Genomic DNA, 23142 nt, shown 5'->3' on the forward strand with positions numbered 1-23142 from the left:
TTAAATCTGTCCCTGTATCAACAGCTATGGCAATTCAAATGTGTGTGAGAGGCTGCCATGAGGATTCACTTATGTTTAATAATATTGCAGGCATGGGAGACTGGACTGATAATCTGCTGACATACTAAAAAAAAGTCCCATCATGCTCACTATTGGGCCACCCATGCCTACAGTCCCACACGGATGTCAAGGTGACTGTGAGAACCCCCTGCCCCCCCTGTTGGGCACCAGCTGTCCCCATTATTATTATTTTTATCACACACACCAGCAGCATTGCGTGCACCTATACGCTCTGGGGAAAGCTTTTCCTGTGTGCTATCATTAGAATAACCATAGGCTGCTGTTGCTACCAAAAAAACACCAAGACAAGAAAATTCTGGAGGCTGTTTTCTGTCTGACGTTGATTAGGCTACACTGTCACACCTGAATGGTAAGACAAAGTAGAAACCCCACTGATTCTGGATATGAACTTAAATATATGCCCCTACCGCCCTTACAGAGGAAACTGTTCTTGATTCAGCAAAATCTCTGACTTCCTCAGGTATAATGGAATGCGGATGATTGTACTCAAGAGTTAATCCTACCTCATGAATATAATAGCAGCCTCTACTGTAGATAAGTAGTTAATCCGGTTTCTGAGGCAGTGGCAACAGGGACAGTAGCATATGGTCTAGTTTCCCTCTCATGCTTACAGTATCATTTTGCATATTTATGAATATATTTGCATTTTTACTGTACAGCCCCTGTGAGCAACATTAATACATTACAGCTGATAGCACGCTCTCATTCTGAAGATAAGTCATAATGGTGACAGCATTGTGCGTGCACATACTGAGGCATAGTAACAGCCACACACAAACACAGACAGACACATACACACAATTTGCCGATTGACAACCATTAGCTGCCGTCTCTTGAAAATAGATCATGCTCCTCCTGTGTATCCATGGAAACCAGCTAGAAATCAACTGTAGAGGGAGGTGCCATTTTTGCTCCCACTCTTTCTAAGCCCCCATACTTACATTTTCATAAATGGTCTGAAACCAGCCTCAATACAATGAAGAGCATCTGAAGGAATCCTTGACTCCATGAGTTAAATGGCATAATGTAAAAGGCTTCAGTACATGATTTTTGTGATATATTGCTACTATGAAGCAAAATGAGGCTGCAGTATATTGCTGGTGGTCCAGTGGTTATTGATTAACCCATGCCATTGGCTGTATAAGCCTAAATGTGTACATACTGACAGTAATCACCACTGCTGTGTGTCTGCCTCATCAATAACCTGGCACCATGTAAATCCCATTCCCCTCATGAGATCCATCTTTCCATCACTAACACCAGTACATGTGTCGAGTCTGTCGTAGTTGAAGGGTTTCTTCAGGATTTTTAGAGGACTATTGACATTGATGATGCCCCCTTGTAAACATTCAGTTGTCAGGCCAGAGTGCTGTTCCCTAGAAACTAATACGATCCCTCTGTTTGCAACTGTTAGTGTTTATGGAAGTAAATAAAGTATTCAGAATTGGAGCTTGAGATCCACAATTTGTGCTCATTTCACAAAATAGACTGTGTTGGAGTGAGCGTGCTTCAAGTCTGAGAAGAGCACTGACATGGCCCGCTATTTCAATGTAACTACCTCTGATGAAAGTTGAATTTATTACTAAGAATCATAACGGTTTCCTGTGGTTTCATGCTTTACGCCATATATTGGCATGGTAGAACCTTCGTTCACATGATACTGTTCAGTTGCAAGCCACATTCTCTGAGGCTGCTTTATGTGTAAAGCAGTAGTCGCATTATATTATGGGTGTGGAGTTGATTTTTCCATACATGGTGTATGAATTATGACTGGCCTACTATTCAGCGTTCAGAGTCATTTAAGTGGTGTTCAGTCAATTATAGTTGAGGTCCTATGTTCAGTGAGCTGCAGTGTAAGCAGTTTGGCTCACTTGGGCTTTTCACGTCCAAAACATTTGCCTACTGGGGAAATGATTTGTTCTGTCACAGTTTTTTGATTGATAGGGTGAAAGCAAGTCTGATGCTTTAAACAGAACATGCAAGTAGATGATTTTCAAGGGAGACCCACCCGGAAGAGCACAAGCATTAACTGAGAGATTTGTGTGTCATCTTGGCAGATTTTGTTCGACTCTGAACGATTTCAAAACCTTATTCGGGCTGCTGTCTGAGAAAATAAGCAAAAGCTTTTCAGCATTTGGTCTGGCTTCAAACCACTTTGATGACTAAAGAGAAAGGCAGTGAAAAGCACTCAGCTACAATTGGGAACCATTGATGACTGAGATGCCTGTTGAAACAAAAGAGCTGCTCTCTTTCCATGGTACTGTAAATGGTAACAGAGTGTTTGGTGTGATTGTGGTGGTGTTCTGGGGAAAGGGACGGCACTAAGCCGTGTTCTCATGGCAGCACACAGGCGGGAGGGCAGAGCAGGGGAAGGAGGCTGGTGCAGCAGCATCACGCCTCTGATCATGCGGCAACGTGGCTCAGGATGTGCTGCCATGGCAACCGTCCTCCACTGACCCACTGATGGGCTGCCTTGTCTATCAGTGTGGTAGCGACTGAAAGAATGTATTAGAGTGTGTGTCGGGGGGTGGAGGGGTGGGGTAGTGGGAATTCGTTTAGGGTGTGTGTGTGTGTGTGTTTGTAATTGAATAAGAAAGAGAGAGATTGATGTGGAGACGGTGGGCTAACCAGTTAATTTGATTGTCGTGTAACTGATATCACAGGAGGGATATGTTAGCATTTGTTTTATTTTTGTTGTACTCTTTTCATTTCATTCGAGTCCCTATACTGCAAGGATTTATTGTGGCACTGATTGAGGAAGTGATGTCATTTTAGTCTTCTTTGCAGAATCTAGCTCGATCATGTGATGCTTTTAATACTGACAGCATACAATTACATTTGTGTCTAAGTTCTAGATAATGCTGCCAAAAATACATTTTGTTACCCTTTTCAAACACAGAGCAAATTCCATTGCTATTTTTGCCTACATTTTTCTGTAGATAAGGCACTAGCTTAATGTACTCTGCTGGCAATGTCATTTCCATGGCAACCATTATAAAGCTTTGCCTCTGCTAAGGAGTAGATCCGTTCAAAGCAGCACCACTTGGCATTTACAAAAAGTGAGTGACTGTAGTGTTCTAAATATTGAAATACTTTACAGGCTCACTCATGGAAACTTTGTGTATCGACATACACATAATGCATGAGAGTGCTGCAGCCATCTGATCCTGGATGTGTGCCTCCAGCAGTCTGCCTTCAATTTCCCTTTCCTGCTCAATTCAGGTCTTTTCTACAGTCGCTGACTGCTTTCCTGACCAGTGAAGTCTCACTAGTTTTCTGACCCACTTAAACCCATCTGCACAATGATTGGGCCTGAACATCTCTGGCAAGATCCTCTGCAGGCGCTGCAGGGATTACAGCTGAGTAGGGCCACTGCTTGGGGTCAGTCTTTTATGGGCTACAGCTCAGTGAGAAGGGGAGGGGTACTGCTGCTGTCTGATGACACACACACACACACACACTCACACATGTACAAGCACACACAAGGGCAAACACACATTTTGAAACCTTTTCTTGTGATTCCTTAAATACATTTATAGTCTACATACATTTAATACATTTCAAACATGGTTAAGTCACCATTACTTACAATTTATTGCTGTAGGGACCAAGAATCTCTCTCTCTCGAGCACACACACACACACACACACACACACAAATCTCCACATTCAGCAGCCCAAAACCACATCTGGGGTCAATATGGAGTTCTCATTCCCCACTGAGGGTCAATGAAATACTGGATCTAAATACTGGAGTCCACCTCATACCCCACACCCACCTCCACCTTATTCAGCACCCTCGGCCTAATGAAAAATGAACCATTACAGCAGCACCCTGGGGAGTGTGAATCATCTGTGTATCATGTCATGACGTATGCTACTGCTTACAGTGGTCTGTGTGTGGTCGTCTGGGTATACATTTTGGTTCCACCACTGGACAGCATTCAGCCGCCCCCCCCAGGTGGAAACAATGATACATCTACTGTTTTGGATCCCATGCTAGTTTGATTAATGTAGTGTACCATGAAAAATGAGAATCACGTCAGGCCGCTCTGAACCCTCACACATCTTCCCATGCTGCCTTTGTTTGAAGTTGATACAGAATCATCACAAGTCTGGCTAAGGAGGATGGGTTGATTCATATCAGTCCATGTTAGCTCGCCTTATTCATTGGTTTTGGATCTGTTTTATCTCAGTGGTAATTCTGAAGCTGCCTTCCCCTCAAACACTAAATGCAGCTAGTTGAACTGCACACGTGGCACTGACTGAGAATTCAGGTCTCATGCAGGAGGTGTGCAGTGTAGCCTTGAGTAGCCTGTTTGCTGATGCCTCTGGTATGCTCAGAGGCCTCTCTGGTTTTCACTATGCCCCGTGTGCATCAGTTGTATCATCTGTAAGAGGAAGCTCCTTGTTTGAGGTTGATGGAGACTGTGCATTCATTTTCCAGTCCAGTAACTGGACAACGAGTTCATTTTCTGGCTCTGCTCGGCGGAGCTGGGGTGACTACAGTCTTAGATGCAGTGACTTTCATAGCAGTGCCATCTACTGCACTGCTATGATGCTGCTCTGTGCTGATGGCAGCACTACCTTATTTGCCTAGCCATGGTCAAGTTCAATACAGATCAAAATTACTGGAAGATCAGTGACATGCTGGAGCAAGGCACTGCTTTCCTTTTTCCATATACATAGCCTTATTTATTATGACTGAAACGGAGATAAGGCACTGAACAACACAGTGCTTTCTAGTGATGCTGCTTCACTGAAATGATTCTTCACAGTGTACCACCCGACTGATTGTACTGTGCAGAGGAATGCCAGCTCTCAACAACAAAGGGTTCAAAATCAAGTGAAGTCTTTTTTTTTTCCAAATGCCTTGGGTATACTTGGGCCTCCACTGACACACAGTTACAGGAATTGTAGCCATGTGAAGCTCAGCTTTGACTCATTGTGCCTCCTGCTGGATATCTTATGGTATGGCACCACAGTCAAACAAAAGAGTATAGCAATAATACTCAGACAAATGACCGCCCTAATAAGATTTTAAATACAGCACAGCTGGGAGTAAAAGATTGACTTAAGCTTTTCTATTTTAATACTTTAAGGCTTGTCCAGAATGTATCTTTTGTGATTGATTGCAGAATGTCATATTTTCATCTGGCAACACTATGACTGGATGATAAATTACTTTTTTCACTTTGGCTCATTGCACATTGCAAGCCAGTGGAATCACCTGTTATTAAGTCCTATCAATATTTCAGCTGTGATTTAATTCACTGCTTCAGTGACTGCAAGTGTACTGAGAATTTAAAATATATTCAGAAAGGCTTGCAGAGGACTTGAGGTTTCCTCTCACACCATCCACAGTTTTCAATCCACATGTTATTTCAGTACATTTAACTGCATTAGAGGGAGTTGATACATATAGATCAAAGGCTGCAACAATAAATGTCAGGACATGAAAATGGTTCAGTAGGGTGACAGTGCACATGGTGTCTTGACTTTAACCTTTTGGCATAGTCACCCTCACAGATGGGGTAAATCTGGATGAATTTAGACAGTTTGTAAATACCACAGCCCGACGATGGCATCATTATTCAATGGCCTTCTACCTAAGCAAACATGCAAAGAGTGTCTCAGACAAGAGACATGTGGTTATCAATGGAGGACAGCCTTTTTAATACAAACCTTTTTTGAATGACGACTTGTTAAGCAGCTCTGTGGCCCAGCTGAGATAAACAGGAAATGTGAGCCACACAGTTCATGTTTGCACTGTATACAGTTTACATCACTCATCATTCTAGGCAACAGGAGGTCAGCACTGAAGTTTTTGTTTTGCTATTATAAAACAGGTGCAAAACATAAATTCATGAGTTGCAAAGTAACCAGTGACTCAACAAAAATGTTTTACAGTATATTGTAAGTAAACACAAATGGCTTGAAGAGAAACAGGGGCAGAGACATTCTCAGATGATGATTGGATATCAAAAGATAGAGGCAGACACAACATTTCATCAAACTACCTTCTATCACTACAGTTAATCTGTAACAGAGTGTTTTCAGAGCAGTGCCCATATATCTGGAAGATACTGATAGCAAAATGTGTTTTGTTGGGTTTGGCTTTAATGCAAAGGAAAAAAGTAGAGCCACAATCACATTCTGTTTCAGCTGCCTATGTGTTCATGTTTATTAAGTTATTTTGTTTGAATTTTTAATTGTGAATCAAAAAACTGCATTTGATTTTTTTCTCAGCTGTGTGTACCATTAACTCATGATGTTAGATTCCATACAATCCTTTCCACTATATTCAGAATGAAAATTATTTTAAAATCAGAATGAACCAGTTTGTCCTAAGATGTGGACTGGGTGTGGGACCTGCTTGGCCCACAGTCTCTACCTCCTGCAGTGGTTTTTTGTGCAGTGGTCTGATCTGGTGAAGTCACCACAGTGAGACTGTTCCACTGCTAATGAGAGAAGCAAGGAGGACGACGAAGGTTTTCCAAGGCTCCTCATGCCCAACTGGAGGTCCCTGTCTCATCTCAGGATTTGTGGTCGTCAGTGATTCAGGCCTTACCTTGGTCTGGATTTTTCCATGTAGGCCCCACAAGGCCCTTAATGTGTCTCTGTGTGCATCAAACGAATGGGGAACACCGTTTATTTGTAGGAAATATTCATCTTGGTATTCGGCTCTGTAATGTAAAGGCCAGCTCCACCTTGATGAGCGTCTAGTTTTCAGATTAGGTTAAACCAATTTAATGGCTTAAAAAAACTGACTTTAGAAACTGTGAGTCAAATCATTAACTTCCATTAGCCTACCACAAATGTGCTGCTAGAAAGAAAGAAAGAAAGAAAGAAAGAAAGAAAGAAAGAAAGAAAGAAAGAAAGAAAGAAAGAAAGAAAGAAAAACACTGCTAATCATTACAAAATTACATGGGAGCAGCAATGTGTTACAGCAGGGGTCTTCAGATTTTTACATGTCATAACCATGTATATGATGTATGACTAATGACTTAAATAGGTGTAGGAAGAAGCGAGGTTAAAATACGACTTGTTTAAAATAATAATTTTCTCCCGTGATTATTGAGGCTGAGAAACGTCTGAAACCTTGTCAAGAGCCCAGTTCAGGAGCCACTGCCCTACATTAGTCCAGTCTACAGAAACACTGACAACTTGTCCTGCTCAGTGACAAGGACAGCATGCTGCGTGATGGACGGCCACTTCTTGGCAAATTCACTCCAATTCATATTTAGATGGAATTATACTAGTAGTTCTTTTATTAATAGTTATAGTTATATATTTATTAGTTATGTTAATTGAGTGACTACCTTCACTGAAGGATTAAATAAAGTAGTGCCAATGAAGCCGATGAAAAGTAATCCACTACAGTGAGGCAGTGTAACGTGTTAGCAGCCAACAGCTGTTAGCCATCACGGGAGGCTGCAGCCGGAGCAGCGAGGGGTCTCCTCTCTCGTTTTGGGGGTGTTGCCGAGCGGCAGACCGGGCTGCTCTGCTCTCTCAATGGGCCATAAGAGGCTTTGCTTGCGAAGAATATGAATTTGAATGAACACGTCTCCGAGGACACAGACTTTTCCCAAGAAGGTTAAGCTCACCAAGGTGCGGTTTTAATGTGAAACTGTACAAATGAGCGGTCGTGTTTTGATCGGAAAAGTGCCACCGCTGCAGTCGGCGCCAAGAGCAAAAAGGACTTTACGTTTTACACCAAGGTAAATAATGATAGTAGTGTTTAACAATAGTCTTTTTTAGAGTGGGTAACTTTTATAGGAAGACGTATTGTGGAGATGCCAGCAACAATAATACGCGTATTTCTTCAGTGATATTTTGTGGTAACATTACACAGTAACGAGTTTATAGTGAAGTCCTTGTATGTTATTGTCTCTGTACTTTGTGGCATCGTTACCACCTAGCATAGCCTATAATATAAAATATACACCCTTACGCCGTGATATTCGTAGGCTACCTGATATATCTTTTTTCTTTTTCTCGTAATATAGGATTAGTTTTGTCTACTTGTATTTCATTAGTGACAATGGATACAGTGTTTTACCTTTGTAGACGGTGAGGCTATCATTTTCACACCATATCAGCAGTCAGTGTCCATTTACTGTACTTTACAGATGTACCCCCTCCCTTTTCATAGAAGTGGTATTGCGCTGAATTATAAAACATACTCTTGGAAGTGTTGATACACTGTAAATAAAGCTTTGGTAAAATACCTTCATTATCCGTTTAATTGTGTTGTAATTTAGCAATACTGGCCAGTCAGGCAGTAGCATATAAGTAAGAGAAGGAGCTATAAATCCTAGTGGGAAAAAAGAAACAGTTTGAAAACGGGTGTTGACGCTCGTGTTGGCCTTAGCAATTACAACATTTGCTGAAGCACACTTTATTCTTGGAGGACATTGTGGTACCGCAGCTATCCGTGTAATAGAAGATTTGTACACCACTCTCTCAGCCATAGGCATGCACTCCCTCCAGAGCCATATTCCTGTCTTTATTGTCCCTTCTACGGAAAATAGACACAGGGTCACAATTGCAGTGCATTCTTCTTACTCTGTGCTGTTTAATCTAGAACAACCATAAAGGCTATGTTCAGTGGACCTGCCTAAAACTTTCAGCTTCTAAATCTTAGCCATGTTCCACTGTATAATGTTGTCTGGTTTTCTTTCTTTCTTTCTTTCTTTCTTTCTTTCTTTCTTTCTTTCTTTCTTTCTTTTTAATTCCAGGCCTTGCTTCCAAATCCTTCCAGTGTAGCAAGCAGCACTATTCTATGAGCAATGCTATTACATCCACTTCCAAGTTTGTAATACAGCTTAGTGTATTGTAGTGGTTGTAGTGTTCCCGCCCTTCTCCAGCCCACCAGCAATCCCTCCGTCTTTTAAATCAAAACATTTTCACAGCAGCCAAAATTCAAATAATAGCATGAATGCTCAAATCAGACAGAGGCTGGAGTTTTGCCACAGAAAACAAAAAGTTAATTGCCAGCCTGTGTATCAAGTATGCACTTGGTTGACTGACTCCCACCCCTCTCCCTGTCTGGATTTCACCTCGGAGAGCAGACAGTTTGGCTTGTAATATCAGCAGCCCACAGGCCCTCCTGCCTCTTCTCAGGCTGACATCCCTATAGGCCTATTCGAAGCAATGGCTTCACTTAATCATCACTGTCACCCCTGACAGAGGTGGTTTTGTTCAAACATACCAAGCTCATGTGAACATTTGGGCTGCCGCTAAATCATAGCACTATTCAGTGGTTTACTGTAAAATGAATGCTTTTAGAAACCATTCAATTCTCAAATCAAACATTTGTTTGATTTGTTCCCATTTCATTGACTCGGTCAAACATAGGTACACATTTGAGGTCATGTAACCATTGCCACAAATCTTAAGTAAAAGGTCTTAAGTGGATTTTATGCATCAGAATCCACTCTTCAACTGGTATGGTAAGGTTAACTCCACAACTTTTGCCTGTTTTACAACTGCAACTACAACTGAATGACAGCCATGTGATTAAATCCAATTGCCTCTGCTCCCTCAGAATGTCTGTGGGCCATTTTTGTTTCCCTGTATTTTTCTATGCAATTCCATGTTCCATGCCTCTGCTAATTGCAGGCTGTGGACCCACAAAGAGCAATTTCAGCTCAGTGGGGGAAGGAAAAGAAAGGGAAGAGAGCTAAGTCAAACTTTAGAAATGACTCAGCTATAAAGGGTCATATTAATCTACCTTTCCACTGTGCCACGTTTTTGTGCGCCAACGTAAATTTGATTACTGTCTGTAGTTGCCAGTACTAATGATGGGGAACATAATTATATCAATTTGAGCTGCACTTGCGTTTAGGCCTCTCTAGAGATGCAACTTCTGAATCCAACAGGGCATTAGTGCTTTTACGGGATGTAAAAAATTTATGCTCTCTTCAGTTTTATACTCTTTTCAGATTCTGAGTTGTTTTAGCCTCCTGTGAAGTTTCGGTTGAATGAAAGGCAACACCTCTGCACACAAGTGATCTGCATTTAAGATTTATTCTAATTTGAATGCATTTAGAAATGGAACACACAGTTGTGCTCCATTGTGAGCAGCTTTTTTGGGCTGAGCTGGGACAGCTCACCCTCACTTTCCTTACATGAGGGGGTGGGGGTGGGGGTGGGGGTGGGGGGGGGGGCAGTCTGGCAGCATCTGATCCAAGATGACCCAAGACTTTGGAGGGAAGGGTGGAAGAAAGGGTCAGGGAGGGTATAGGGGAGCTGTCATTCTGATTTCCCCTCATCCTGCTTCTTAGAGCATGCCAGGCAGCTCACTAAGCCCTGAGCTGTCAGTCGCCATCCTCCTTATTCAGCATGATTTATCAGCATGTCCAGAAAGCTTAAGTTAAAGCCCCATCCATGATTGCAGTACAGTTTTCTCTGTTGAAAAACTAAGGGCTCCACTGCTGGTTTCATATCTGTTGTGATTTATTTAGGGTTAGGGTCTGTTTGAAAATTATTAGAGTGTTATGGCAGGTAAAAAAGTACTGGAAAAAATAGTTTCCATCTAAAGTGGATGAACATTTATGAATCCACACAGATTTTCAGAGTCACAAAGAAAGAACATTTCAGTGATGTTTTAGTTGAAACGGGATTTTTTTGGTGGGACAAAACATTTTGACGGACTGTTCAAAAATGCTTCAACATGCTTTATGCACAATCCTGAGCTGTACCAATGTCTTCAAAATGAATAAATTACAGTAAAGGAAACAGGGTTTAAAGGGAGTAGCAGACAAAAATGCACCACCACACCATTACTGCCACTCATGCTGCTTTGAAAGTGGTGAAGTTGCAGGTTTCATTGATGGAAGAGGTGGAGGGGAGGTTGTTCAGATCCAGTGAATGGTCGGCTGGTTGGAATTGTTATGTAGAGCCACTGGTGAGCCATGAAGTAGGCACTGTGTGCTGGTTTTGAGTAAAATTATTTTGATTAAAATATACAAGAAAAAATGACAAGTCTGCATTTATTTCCTTATTGCTTACAATAAATGTGCCACTATTGAAGATTTGTTCATTGTATGTCTGTGATGTATAACTTGGATGAAAGCAGCTGCATGCCATGTTGGCATTACCTGCTTGATTGAGCATATGGTCACGGCCAGAGACAGTTCTCACTGGAGAGAGATGGATGTGTCCAAGTTGTTGCAAGCCTTTGCCCAATTCAAATATTCCTGCCACAGTAACTACATTCATATGGTTGAGTCATCAGTTGCATCATTGACAACACAAGTTTAACTCACTTGTCATCCTGTCTTGTTGCAGCTGGGATGAGAGCAGCTCCATCAGCAGCGGGCTCAGCGATGGTGATGGCGAAGGTTCAGAGAACCTCAGTTCAGAGGAGTTCAACGCCAGCTCCTCCCTCAACTCTCTCCCTACCACACCCTTGGGATCCAGACGCAACTCTTCTGTTATGGCAAGTTGATAAATGATCTGTAATGTTGCATTTGGAAAAATCTGGGTTTGGATTGTCTTGGTTTCTTTGGAAAAGCAGTGATCATGACTGCAATTTTACGTCTTCGTATTTACAAGAAATTTACTGCCCTTTCTGGTGTTGCCTTAGAAGTAGAATGTTACTTGTATTTCACAGGTCAAATTTTCGGAAAGGTAGTGTTCACTGTGTAAAACACATTGTATTTAGTGTTGGAATAAATATGCTGGAGTCGTTTTTCCTGACAGAATCCATAAAAAGACAGTAACACCACAGACCTTAACGGTGTTATTAAAATAAGAAATGATAAACATGATCTGTCATAATGCAATGATTTTTTACTACTATGATGAGATTTTCATCCATAAAGTGACTTTTTGTTACTTGTACTAAGGCTCAAGTTGGCTAACATTAATTTCGCATCAAAGCACATTTCCATTAACCTTTGTATCAAACTCCTTGCATGTTCACTTTATCTCTGCAGTAGCACTGATCTTCCTCATAGGTTGAAATCTTGTATTTGTGCTGTTGTTGTAGCAACGGTGCTTATTTACAGAATGCTCCCTAAGATGAAATGACCATTATTGCTACTTGGTGAGCCATCTGACACTCTATATCACATGAAAAGGGGAGGGTGCCAAGACGCAGCATGTCCAATTTTGTCCTCAGTGCTACCTCCTCAGTGCACCACATGAGAGTCTGTTGCAGTCTGTTACTTACAGTCTGGTTTTCTTAAAGCTGTGCCCTTTTCACGTTTGCTTTTGTTCAATATACAGCACAGTGCTAAAATGCAGTCTGTAGCTTTCGTCAGTGCTGTGAATAAAGAATTGCTCCTTTTTATGTATTGATGTATTGATTTTTCTGTTCAATTGATAAGGAATTAAATGGACATTTTTTACTTTTCCTTTGGTTAAGGCTCCCTTAGTGATTTTTCCTTTCACTTGGGGCATATCAGTCTTTCCCTCATGCTTTCCCACTGGAATGCAGACTCTCAGATGAGACAAAGATTACAGAGAAGATCCACACAGAGTCTGTTCCCCAGATAACACAGGCAATGTCTGAGACGGCACCGATGGTAACCCACACTGTGCCTCTTTCCGCCTCTCTCCCTAGCTCCGCACTGACGCAGAGAAGCGCTCCCTGGTGGAAAGCGGCCTCTCCTGGTACAGTGAGGATGGCAAAGTCAGCCGCAAGCTAGATGGTGGCAGCTACGACACAGGGAGTCTCAAGACGGAGACTCCAAGCAAGTGGAGGAAGAAGCCCCCGCAGAGCATCATTGACGATGCAGGGATTAAAGGAGAGCTGAAGAAGCCTCAGAGCCTGGGTCAGCCAGGGAGTTTCAAGAAAGGACGCAATCCTCCTGTGGGCGTGACTTCCCCCATCACCCACACCTCTCAGAGCATGTTAAAAGTTGCAGGTGAGATATGATAGCTAGCTCCTTCGTCTTTGTCTGTCTCTCCTGTATTCCTCCCTTATAGGGTGGATTTTTGCAATTTTAAACTCGTTTTAATTAAGAAATCCATGCCATCCATTATTTCTTTGTATGTAGAATCCAGATGTAAAACAGAGGCTGTTTGTAGACTAGCCAGGGCGAATATCTGCTTGGAATCAAAAGAAATACAGAAGTACACCCAGCCAAGTTTTGATATGTAGCACTACCCAGTACACTGGAAAAAATGCAGCATGAAATACATTTCAATCAAGAAAACTAATGCCATGTTTCTTCTATTATCTTAGAGAGAAGCCTGTTATATATATTTTCGGAGACATTGTGTCTGCCAGCTTCAGCAACCAATCATGTTTTATTTTGATGACCTTTAATCCTCAACACTACGTGCCCTAATTAAATAATGAGTAAAACTTAGTAACAAGCAATTCATTGCAATGCCCTTCACTTTCTTCATTTAAACTAACACAAATGAGTAAACAGAGATATATTTATATGCATTTTGGCAGCAATCTGATGGGGAAAACATCTGTCAGTTGGGTATTTCCGTAGTGCTTTCTTCAAAGTTTACTTGGGAATGACTCAGGTGGACAGTTTTGTTTTGTATGTTGTTACACTTTCAACACAAACTTAACTTTAAATGTAGGATGAAATAAGCAAATGAAATTTACCCTCATTCCATCTGTCCCTCAGTCTTTACCTCTTTCTCAGTTCTATGCTGAAATGTTCACTGTCACATCAGTGACTAGCACAAATCATAATTTGAATGTTTATGTCACTGACATATGTCATATGTTATGAATAAAAGAGCTGAATTCTGGACAAGGATCTTTTTAGTCACATAGAAAGTCCATGTAAGATTTGTGTGTCTTGGTGAGTCATGCTTAACATCATAGGCACATAAAACATGTCTAAGTAAATACAGATGTTTCTTGCTTATATTTTGTCTCAGCTATAATGGCTTGAATGATGTACTTTTATGTGACCGAATCTAGTCAGACAATAATGATGCATGACTGCTGATTAAACATTCCAATTTTGCTCATGATGTCACCAATCATTTCATTGGTGATGTGATCAATTTTTGTTGGCCAATGTCCAATGCTGGTTTTGACTATAAAAATCATTTGCTCAGATATTATTAATTTGTACTGAAATGGCATAAATGTTATTCTCCAGTATACCATGACTCTCTTCTCTTGTACAGCACCTAAAACTGAGAAGCCATTGGACAAATCCAAGATGTCGGTCAGAACCTCTGGTCTGCAACGGTCTCGTTCTGATGCTGGTAGGGATCATCATGGAGAGCACCGTAAGCCCCCGTCAGGTTTAGTCAAGCCAACTGCTGGAGCCTCTTTTGGTTACAAGAAACCAGCCACTGGTACTGCTACTGTTATGACAGCAGGGGGCACCACCATCTCCAGTGGCTCTGCAACTGTGGGTAAAACCCCCAGGTCTTCTGGTATCCCTGTGAAGCCTGGTGGAGGAGGAGTACCTTCTGGTCGCAAGAACAGCTTTGATGCAAGCAGTGAGCAAGGCTTCTTGGGCCCTAGTGCTCGTAACAGCATTCAGTACCGCAGCCTGCCTCGTCCAGCCAAATCAAGCACACTCAGCGTGATCGGTCGACCTGCACCACGGCCCATCAGCAGTACCATTGATCCCAGTTTGTTGAGCCTGAAACCTGTAACAATGGCCTCCACAAGCCCCAGGGCGAAGGAGCCCAGTAGTTGTAGCAGTAAGATGGCTAATCGATCCAGCACAGGCCCCGTTAACCAAACAGACAGGGAGAAGGAAAAGGAAAGAGCCAAGGCCAAGGCTGTGGTTGCTGACATGGACTGTGGCTCTCTGAAAGGAGAGGAGACTCCATCTGAGTCCACAGGAGAATCTGCAGTGAAACTGCATGGCTTGCGACGGACCAGTAGCAGCAAGTACCCTGAGTTGTCATCACCCACCACACCAAGGTTTCTGTCCTTCAAACATTTATTCATAATAAGTAAAATAAACAATGAAATCTCATGAAATGTACACAACACACACATGTATGTCACCTGTTGACTTTTTATGAGGGTAATGAGTTATAAATTAGACCAATTTTTAACCGTAATGTTGGCCCTTTTTAGGACTACACAGTGTTGTGTTCATTTACCCAAACAGTACAGCCACAATAAAGTGATTCATTTTAGATGCTTTATTTTGCACTCATGCCTTATTCATGATTCCTGAGTTGCTCTGAACAGCATGTCTCAAGGCTCGGCCTTGTTTCTGTAACTTATTTTGACATCCTGATTCTCATGTCTTATTCATAGGATGCTGAACAGTAAGTCTCTGGGGCGTCCACCCAGCTTGGCTCATCTGGACAAGGTCAACTCCAACAGTCTCGACTCCTGTGTCACCATCCAGGATCTCCCACCCAAAGTCCCCCCATACTCCAAACTGCAGGACCTGGTTGGGTCCCGAGGTGCACCACGCCTCACCCCCAGCCCGGCCCCTGTCCTTCACATTGATTCTCCCGGGTCATACACTAGTGAGAGCCTGAGCCTGAGTGGATCACCCCTGCTCTACCCCAAACTGTCCGGCATGCACCGGAGTATGGAGTCACTACCCCTCCAGATGAGCGTGCCTTCCACCGGGAGGTTTGTTCGGACAGAGACCCAGGACAAGGAGGAGATGGGGACAGGAACCTGGGGGGCAGGAAGCAGGACGTCCCTCAACCTCCCAGACAGGTGGGTCTAGCCCAACGAATTTTCTCATTCATAAAACAGTATTATTTATTGTGCCAATTTTTTGTGATTTCCTGGCAGTATGTTCTCATTTTGTCCTCCATGTGGTATTGTTTTACCACTGCCATAGGTAATGCTCATGGGAGAAATGATCTTAATAATGACAACTAGAATAATGTATAGCCCAAAAACTTCCTTTTAGACTAAACGGACACCCATGCTTTTGAGATAATGAGAAAAACAAGTGTGGGCTCTGTTCATTACACAGCAATTTGTAGGGAACCTTTAAATGTATCATTATTTCACAACAGAGCTATAAGAAAAGAAACCCACAAAACTGAAATGAAATTGAATGTTATTTTTCTGCCCTGGTGTGATATTGAGGCAAAGACACACCATCAAAGGAAACACAGTTTTTAGGAAAACACTGGGCACAAGCCTACTTTCATAAAAACCATTTGCATGAGGTGTTATTCTATATTCATGTTTTTGTTCTCTTTTTTTACAGTTTGCAAACAGACAGGAACACCTTGCCGAAGAAAGGCTTAGAGTATGTCAAAACTTTGTAATTGCTACAGCATCTATTTGTTAAGTCTTACATTATAATGTGCGAGGGCTGGGTGATGTTTCGTGTGTTGATATCATGATTTGAATGTTTTTTTGGTTTTAAAGGCCGTATAACAGTAAAAGATTTTATGAATTTATCAGACTGTTCTAGCTGTTTGATTATTTGCCTCTACCTGTTTGGCCGTCATATCCACATTATCAGTGATTGTTTATTAGAAATCTCTTGTGTGTACATATCTTATGAAAGCACCAGTAGTCATCCCTACAGTATTGCAGTATTGATAGCATCCAGTCAAAGATATTTTTATTTGATTTTGTTCTTATCATCTAACCATTTGATATTGCCTCTCTCGTCTCAGGCGCTATGGCTCAAGCCTGTCAGAGAGTGATGGAGGCAAACAGGGGAGGCGCCACTCCCACACCATAGTAAGCATGACAGAGAGCGATAGCCCCCCCCAGCTGCCTTCTCCCACCCGTACACTCCACCCCTCCTCTGGCAAGGCTCCTCTCACCAATGTGGGTGAGTCGACTTAATCCATTTAACTGTCAAGTTCTAAAAACATTCCTTGTATGAGCTTTGAAACTAATGAGACTCCAAATCTGTGATAAGCCACTCACCATATTGTTGATTATTCAAGACAGGCATATTGGTTTCAAATTAAGACACCTCACAGCTATGACCATGAAAGAGAATGTCCAATTTACCTTCTGCATTTAAGAACAGCATGTGAAAAACCCATAACAGATTGTTAGGGTATCAAATGTAAGGTTGTGAATATGATGATCCTAAATGTACACTTGTGTAGCCTTGGCTGTAACTCTGAAATATGCTGGAGATAGAGGCAATGAGGGGTCAAGTCAGGCTATATTTATCACTTTGACTGTTGTGGAACCTTGGTGTCCACTTACACTGAGTCATCACAATATGGTGCCGTACCTAGATTGAGTGTGTGTGTGTGTGTGTGTGTGTGTGTGTGTGTGTGTGTGTGTGTGTGTGTGTGTGTGTGTGTGTGTGTGTGTGTGTGTGTGTGTGTGTGTGTGTGGACATGCACATGTGTGTGCATGCATTTATACATACTCCACAGTGCTGTATCCTAATATTTAACCTGGGCCAGTCACTGTCTCACTGAACACTTCTCACTTCACAGTTGCTCCAATTTCCAGCGGCACTCCGAGGATAACACGCTCCAACAGCATAGGCCCCCCTAACGATTCATCTTATGATCTGTATGGCTCCTCTCCCCTGGGCAGCAGTGTGTCCCTGGCTGACCGGCCCAAAAGCATGATGCGATCTGGGTCTTTCCGTGAACCTGGTGATGATGGTGAGCATGTTCAGCAGTATGTCAAGCTAAATGCCAAAAGGCTTGTTCTCATCAAGGAAATACCAAGAGTCTGTGTGCCTCCTTTTCAGATTAGAAAATAGTTATATTAGGACTACATGAGCTGACCCAGTTTTTAGTTAGGTTTGAGATATTTCATTGTCTAGTGTTGTCATTAGTAATGTATCAGTCAGCTGTGGTCATTTTTCATCTGTACTTCAATTACGCAACGCTGTAGTCATCTACTGTGATGTAGTATTGGAGAGATTGCTGGTAAAGATAAAAGGTTAGCAAACAGCATTTTTTAAGTGCAAGAAAGGTGACGTGATAAAAAGTCAGTGTGTTCCAACAATCTCCATCTTTTTCAGTGCATGGTTCTGTGCTCTCTTTGGCATCCAATGCTTCGTCAAACTATTCCTCGGTGAGTAGGCACAGTCATGTCATGTCAAAATTGTTATATGTATAATTTCTGTTGTTATTTTTTTTTAATTACTCTGTATATTCCTGAATGTGTCTTTATGCAAAGTGATCTTTTAAGACAACTTTAAAGAAGAAAATACCGTATATGAATTTAGCAGGGTAGAATAGCTGTAGAATTCTCTTGTTGTCATTGCTGAGCTTTGATAGATAGATAGATAGATAGATAGATAGATAGATAGGTATACTTTATTAATCCCAGACTGGGAACTGGCAAATGACTTTGCCAGTTCGGGGAATTTGATGGATCATTCTAATTCATGGTCACTTCACTCATCTTCAGGGCATCTGAGGCCCAGCAACAATCCTGAAAAAATCCAGTCTATATGCTCTGGCCATAACAGCTTTTTGGGCTTTGATTTTTGATTACAACAGTGTTTTTTCACATGATGACAAAGTTCTTTCACCTCATAATTCATTAGCCTGGACCTATTTTCATTTTATATGTAGGAGAAGTTTGCATATACAGCATCTATTTGATTATACCTTTGCTTTGCCTCGACAATTACATCAAATGACCTCAGCCAACTCAATACACAAGATCATATTTCATCTGTGGTATGTCTAGACGACTGTTGAGCTGATTGTCCCATTTGCCCCTAAAGTTAATGTTGTGCCCTATTCCTCTATTGTGTATTTGCCTCCACCATGCATCCTTTAGAATGAGGAGAGGATACAAGGGGAGGTAAGGCTAACATGCCCCTTCTTTTCAACTCACCTTGTGCCTGTCCCCTGCATCATCTGTCAGTCATTTCCCATTTGCACAGGTCCATTCATCTAGTGTTGTTTTCAATATTCAGCGAAGTCTTTGCCCATGAATCTTTATCTCAGAGTTCCTGACTTTGTTCATTTTCTTTTATCTTTAATATTCACTGTCCTTTTGTACCATATGCTTCCATTTAATATAAACACAATTTCTTTCAGTGCCTGAAAGAAATTAAAAAATCCACTGCTCTCTCCATGCAAATATAAACCATTTATTGTCTCACCAACATGTTTATGCTATACACCCCAGTTGCAATGTTATAGTAACGATAGTTCAATGGGATTTATCTTCTTATCATTATCTGATGGCATGCTGATCCACATGCAACCAGAAAAATATTTTTTATTGGTTTGAAGAGATGATTTTTCCGCAATTTCTTTTGAGTTTGTGTAAACCAGTGATATTCACATTTTGTTGTATCTGTATTCTTTTTGAGTTTACCAAATGAAAAATTCTCAGCATCATCATACTCCAGCACTGCATTATCATTATCAAAACCTGCATTAACATCTTAATAACTTAACATTGTCAACATTGTCTTTATCGCTCAGGTGTACTACATTTTTTCTTATTGCTTGGGCTTACTGTGCCTTTCCTTCACAGCAAATCCGCAAGTTAAGACGAGAGCTGGAGTCTTCCCAGGAGAAGGTCGCCACCTTGACCACCCAGCTCTCTGCCAACGTATGTATGGTTAAGATTGATTGTGTTTTGTATCTCTATATATGAATGTCTCTAGGGGATTTTGTGATTGAAAAACCTCTCTGACATACCAATACAGTATGTTTTTTAAATTGTGATTAGTAGTGGTAGATATGTCTTCCACAGTGAAAGTTGTGGAACTTTTGTTTTGAAAGTCAAGACAATTCCCTCTTTGGTCTTCCCTTTTTGTGAGCTAATTTGTTAATGTGTCTGTTGGATACATGACAGATCCAACAAATGGATGTGGATCCTTCCAAAAATGAAAATTAAACAGCCCCTGATCCATTAGTGCTGACTGAGTTTCCACCACACACCCCACTAGAAAATATACAAATCAAGCAGCCGGTGCACCAGATATCCACAATGACCCATGGAGAGGATGACATGTGTGGGAAATGTGGGTGTGAATAGATTTTCTGCTTTAAAACATTGTAATAGGACTGATAGAAAGGTCTAAGTATCTAAAATCTTCACTGACCAAAGCAAGTAAGGATCTCAATAGGCAGCATTGGCCACTGATCCATGGCTTTGGCCTCAGCTCTGCCCCAGGGAGTGAAGACAACCAGCCATATTATATTTAGGAGAGATTTATCACCCCATCAACCACAGGGGGCTTAGAGCAGCCATGCCACATTTCCAACGCTCTCACTGTCGATCTAATCTACTTTCTGTCTCTATACTCCTTCAGGTCTGCAATCTCTCGATAAACAACTATGCAAACTTAACTCTTAATAGTCACTTTTGCTGCTCCCACTCTCACTGCTTCACCTGAGGGATTACCTTTCTTACTCTCATAGTCTCACCCTACAGCTTCTAAATGCTTGATCGTACCAGTTGTCAAATAAGAAATGTTTATTGCACAGTGTGTTACTTTACATAGATAATCACTCGTGTCTTGATTTCATGGAAAAAATGCTTACAGCCTTACTTACATTTAGCACACAAAAATTGACTTGAATTTTTTTTTTTGCAGCAGCAGCAGCAGCACATAATCACTGATCATGGTCCAAAAGATACTGTGATGCTGCAAATTTTTACCTGTTGGTATTCATTTAAATAATCTAACAACTAGACATCCCAGGTCTGTTGACTCAAGAGAGTGAGAGTCCATGTGTAGCCATGTGGTGTGTCTATATGTTTCTGCATCTACTTCTGCATCTGTTTTTGTGACGAGTGTGATCCCAGGCCTAACACCGTTATCCCTTTTTTCTGCTCTGTTGACTGCTGGACTCACTGCTGCCCCCTGCCTGCCTTTCGCTGGCCCACACTATTGGATGCTGGGTGTAGCAGCTAGGCCAGGTTTGTTGGACTATTGCCTCCAGAACCCTCTCCGTTGCTGTTTTGTAATTCTGAGTGGACCTCAAGCTGACGAGTGGCTGTGACAGATCCTTGCTGCGTCTGCTGCGTGGCACAACCTTTCAATACCTATTTTGAAGCATGTTGACTGTTCCCATTTGATCAATAGGGGAAGGATATACTCCTAACCTTTGAAATATACCTCACAGACATTTTTGACATGAATAGCAGGGCAAGCCCATGTGTTACTAATGACATTAATTAAGGTTAAGTTAGGTTCAACAGAGTCAGGGCCCTGCTGTTGGTCACACCAGACACCTGTGTCTACACTGCTGTTTCATTTCAAAATGGTTGTTGTGAAAAAGGTCAATACATAGGTTAAAAAGGTGAACAAAGTCTATATTTTCAGGTGATTTAACACACCTTCGTTTACTCAAAGTAAAGCCCAGAGTTTTTGGACAGCAGTTGTTGTAAACAGTTAATTGCATCACTAAAATGTACAGCTCAATTGTTTCAACAGAATTAAATAGAGAGGGCTAATTTCTGTGCTTTAAGTCGCAATTATTGATTTTGACACAGATATCTGATCAAGTTTGTGCTTAAAAAAGTTCTCATCTGGTTAGCATACTAGCTACCCACTTGCTGTACAGCAGCAGCATCAGTAGTGGCTGGTCTTACCATGTGAACATTGGTTAAATTCAACTGAGGTGACTTTTCTCAAGCTTGAATTCCCGGTGCTATGAATTTGAAGCTAGGGTTAAAGTTAGCAAATACATCTACATCCATACCACAGAAACCTTTTCAGGGATAGGTCTTTTCTTGCCTGATTGTTATATGTTTTGTCATTATTTGTTGTCATAGTAATTTCTCTATAGTTGCTACAAAGATTAGTAACCCAACTGCAAATTCAACACATTAACTGTTTAACAACTCAGTGAGATATACAGCCTCAAGGTCAAACATGCTACATCTGAGTGAAGACGGTTGTGCCCCAGCGCCACACCATTGTCACCCTTCACAAGCATCACTGTAACTCCCTCTTTCATCTTTGACATCTTCCACAGCTGTCCATTACTCCATCCCCTCCCTCTACCCCCAGCAGATGGAGAAAGCCATTTGCTTGATGTGCTGTGAGCCTGTGAGACTGCAGAGCATTTTGATGCAGCCAGTGACTCATATCTGTCTGCTCTCTGCACCCCTCCCCTTTCCTCCCCTCTTTATTTCTCCAAAGGCTAATTTGGTAGCAGCGTTTGAGCAGAGTCTGGCGTTGATGACAGCACGCCTGCAGACCTTATCCGTGTCCTCAGACCAGAAGGTATCCTGACGTTAATGAATGTTACACACCTGTGACATTTTTTCACATTTACTTACCATTACTTACCAGTTTTTGAGGTGGAAAGGGGGAAAAAACCCATAACACCTTTTTTACTTAAATTGACTGTTGAAAGTTACCTGTTCACCATTCAAATGCTTTGTCTTAGATCCTGTCAGCAAAATAGAAACTGACAGGTGACACAGTTGATCTAGAAATGCATTGTGGGTCAAAGGTGTGCACAGTGGTGTGTCTACGTTTTCATCAGCCACTCAACACACTGTCAGCCTAGCTGAAAGCATACACATTCCACAGTCCTTAGTTCAGAAGGATCTTTACTCGGTTAAAGGTCTGTAATCTAGGATACTACAGTTATTTTTTCTCCATTAGCAGTAGGAAAGTTGGAACCCCCCTTTTCAGAGGCATGCAAATACTTTTTGATGTTTCCCTCTTTAGGACTCTGAATTGTGTGAGCTGAAGGAGACCATTGAGATTCTGAGGGCCAAAAATACAGAGGCCCAGGAAATCATACAGGGGGCTCTGAGTAGCCCTGACATCACACCTAAAGGTAGGAGTCATCCATGTGATTTGCTTACTCCTTCTCTCCACAACACAATGGAAGTGCGCTAAATGCGATGCATAAATGTGATTAGCCTATTAACCAAAGTTGAAGATGAGAGTTTCCAAAGGTTTGTCTTCAGTCCTTCCTTTTTTCTTATCCTTTCCACCAGAGCTCCAGATCAAACGTCAAAACTCATCGGAGAGTGTCTCCAGCCTCAACAGCACTACCAGCTACTCAAGTATGAGCAGTCTCAAGGAGCAGGAGGCCAAGAAGAAGAAGAAGAAGAGCTGGGTGAGCAGGATGTGCAGAGAGCCAGAATCTGATCGTCACTTCACATATGAATGTTGTCTAGTTTGCCAGATGTGACTTGTGTCTGATATTGGTAAATGATTGGTAAATTAGTGTTTCTTAGAGAATAAGGTGATTGAGGTTTACC

General features: G+C 41.7%; 1 protein-coding gene across 1 annotated transcript in view; it reads left to right on the forward strand.

Moving 5' to 3' along the window:
* The window catches only part of LOC115359437 (neuron navigator 1-like), a 50431-nt gene that overhangs the window by 13066 nt on the left and 14223 nt on the right, over positions 1-23142 (forward strand). Inside the window, 13 exon segments of the mRNA XM_030051937.1 lie at positions 11376-11526; positions 12655-12958; positions 14196-14949; positions 15295-15711; positions 16217-16258; positions 16635-16795; positions 17424-17597; positions 17963-18015; positions 18733-18756; positions 19441-19518; positions 22064-22147; positions 22601-22712; positions 22876-22997. Of these exon segments, the coding sequence (XP_029907797.1) occupies positions 11376-11526; positions 12655-12958; positions 14196-14949; positions 15295-15711; positions 16217-16258; positions 16635-16795; positions 17424-17597; positions 17963-18015; positions 18733-18756; positions 19441-19518; positions 22064-22147; positions 22601-22712; positions 22876-22997 (2476 nt within the window).

This window comes from Myripristis murdjan, chromosome 5, assembly GCF_902150065.1.
Source record: "Myripristis murdjan chromosome 5, fMyrMur1.1, whole genome shotgun sequence".
NCBI lineage: Eukaryota > Metazoa > Chordata > Actinopteri > Holocentriformes > Holocentridae > Myripristis > Myripristis murdjan.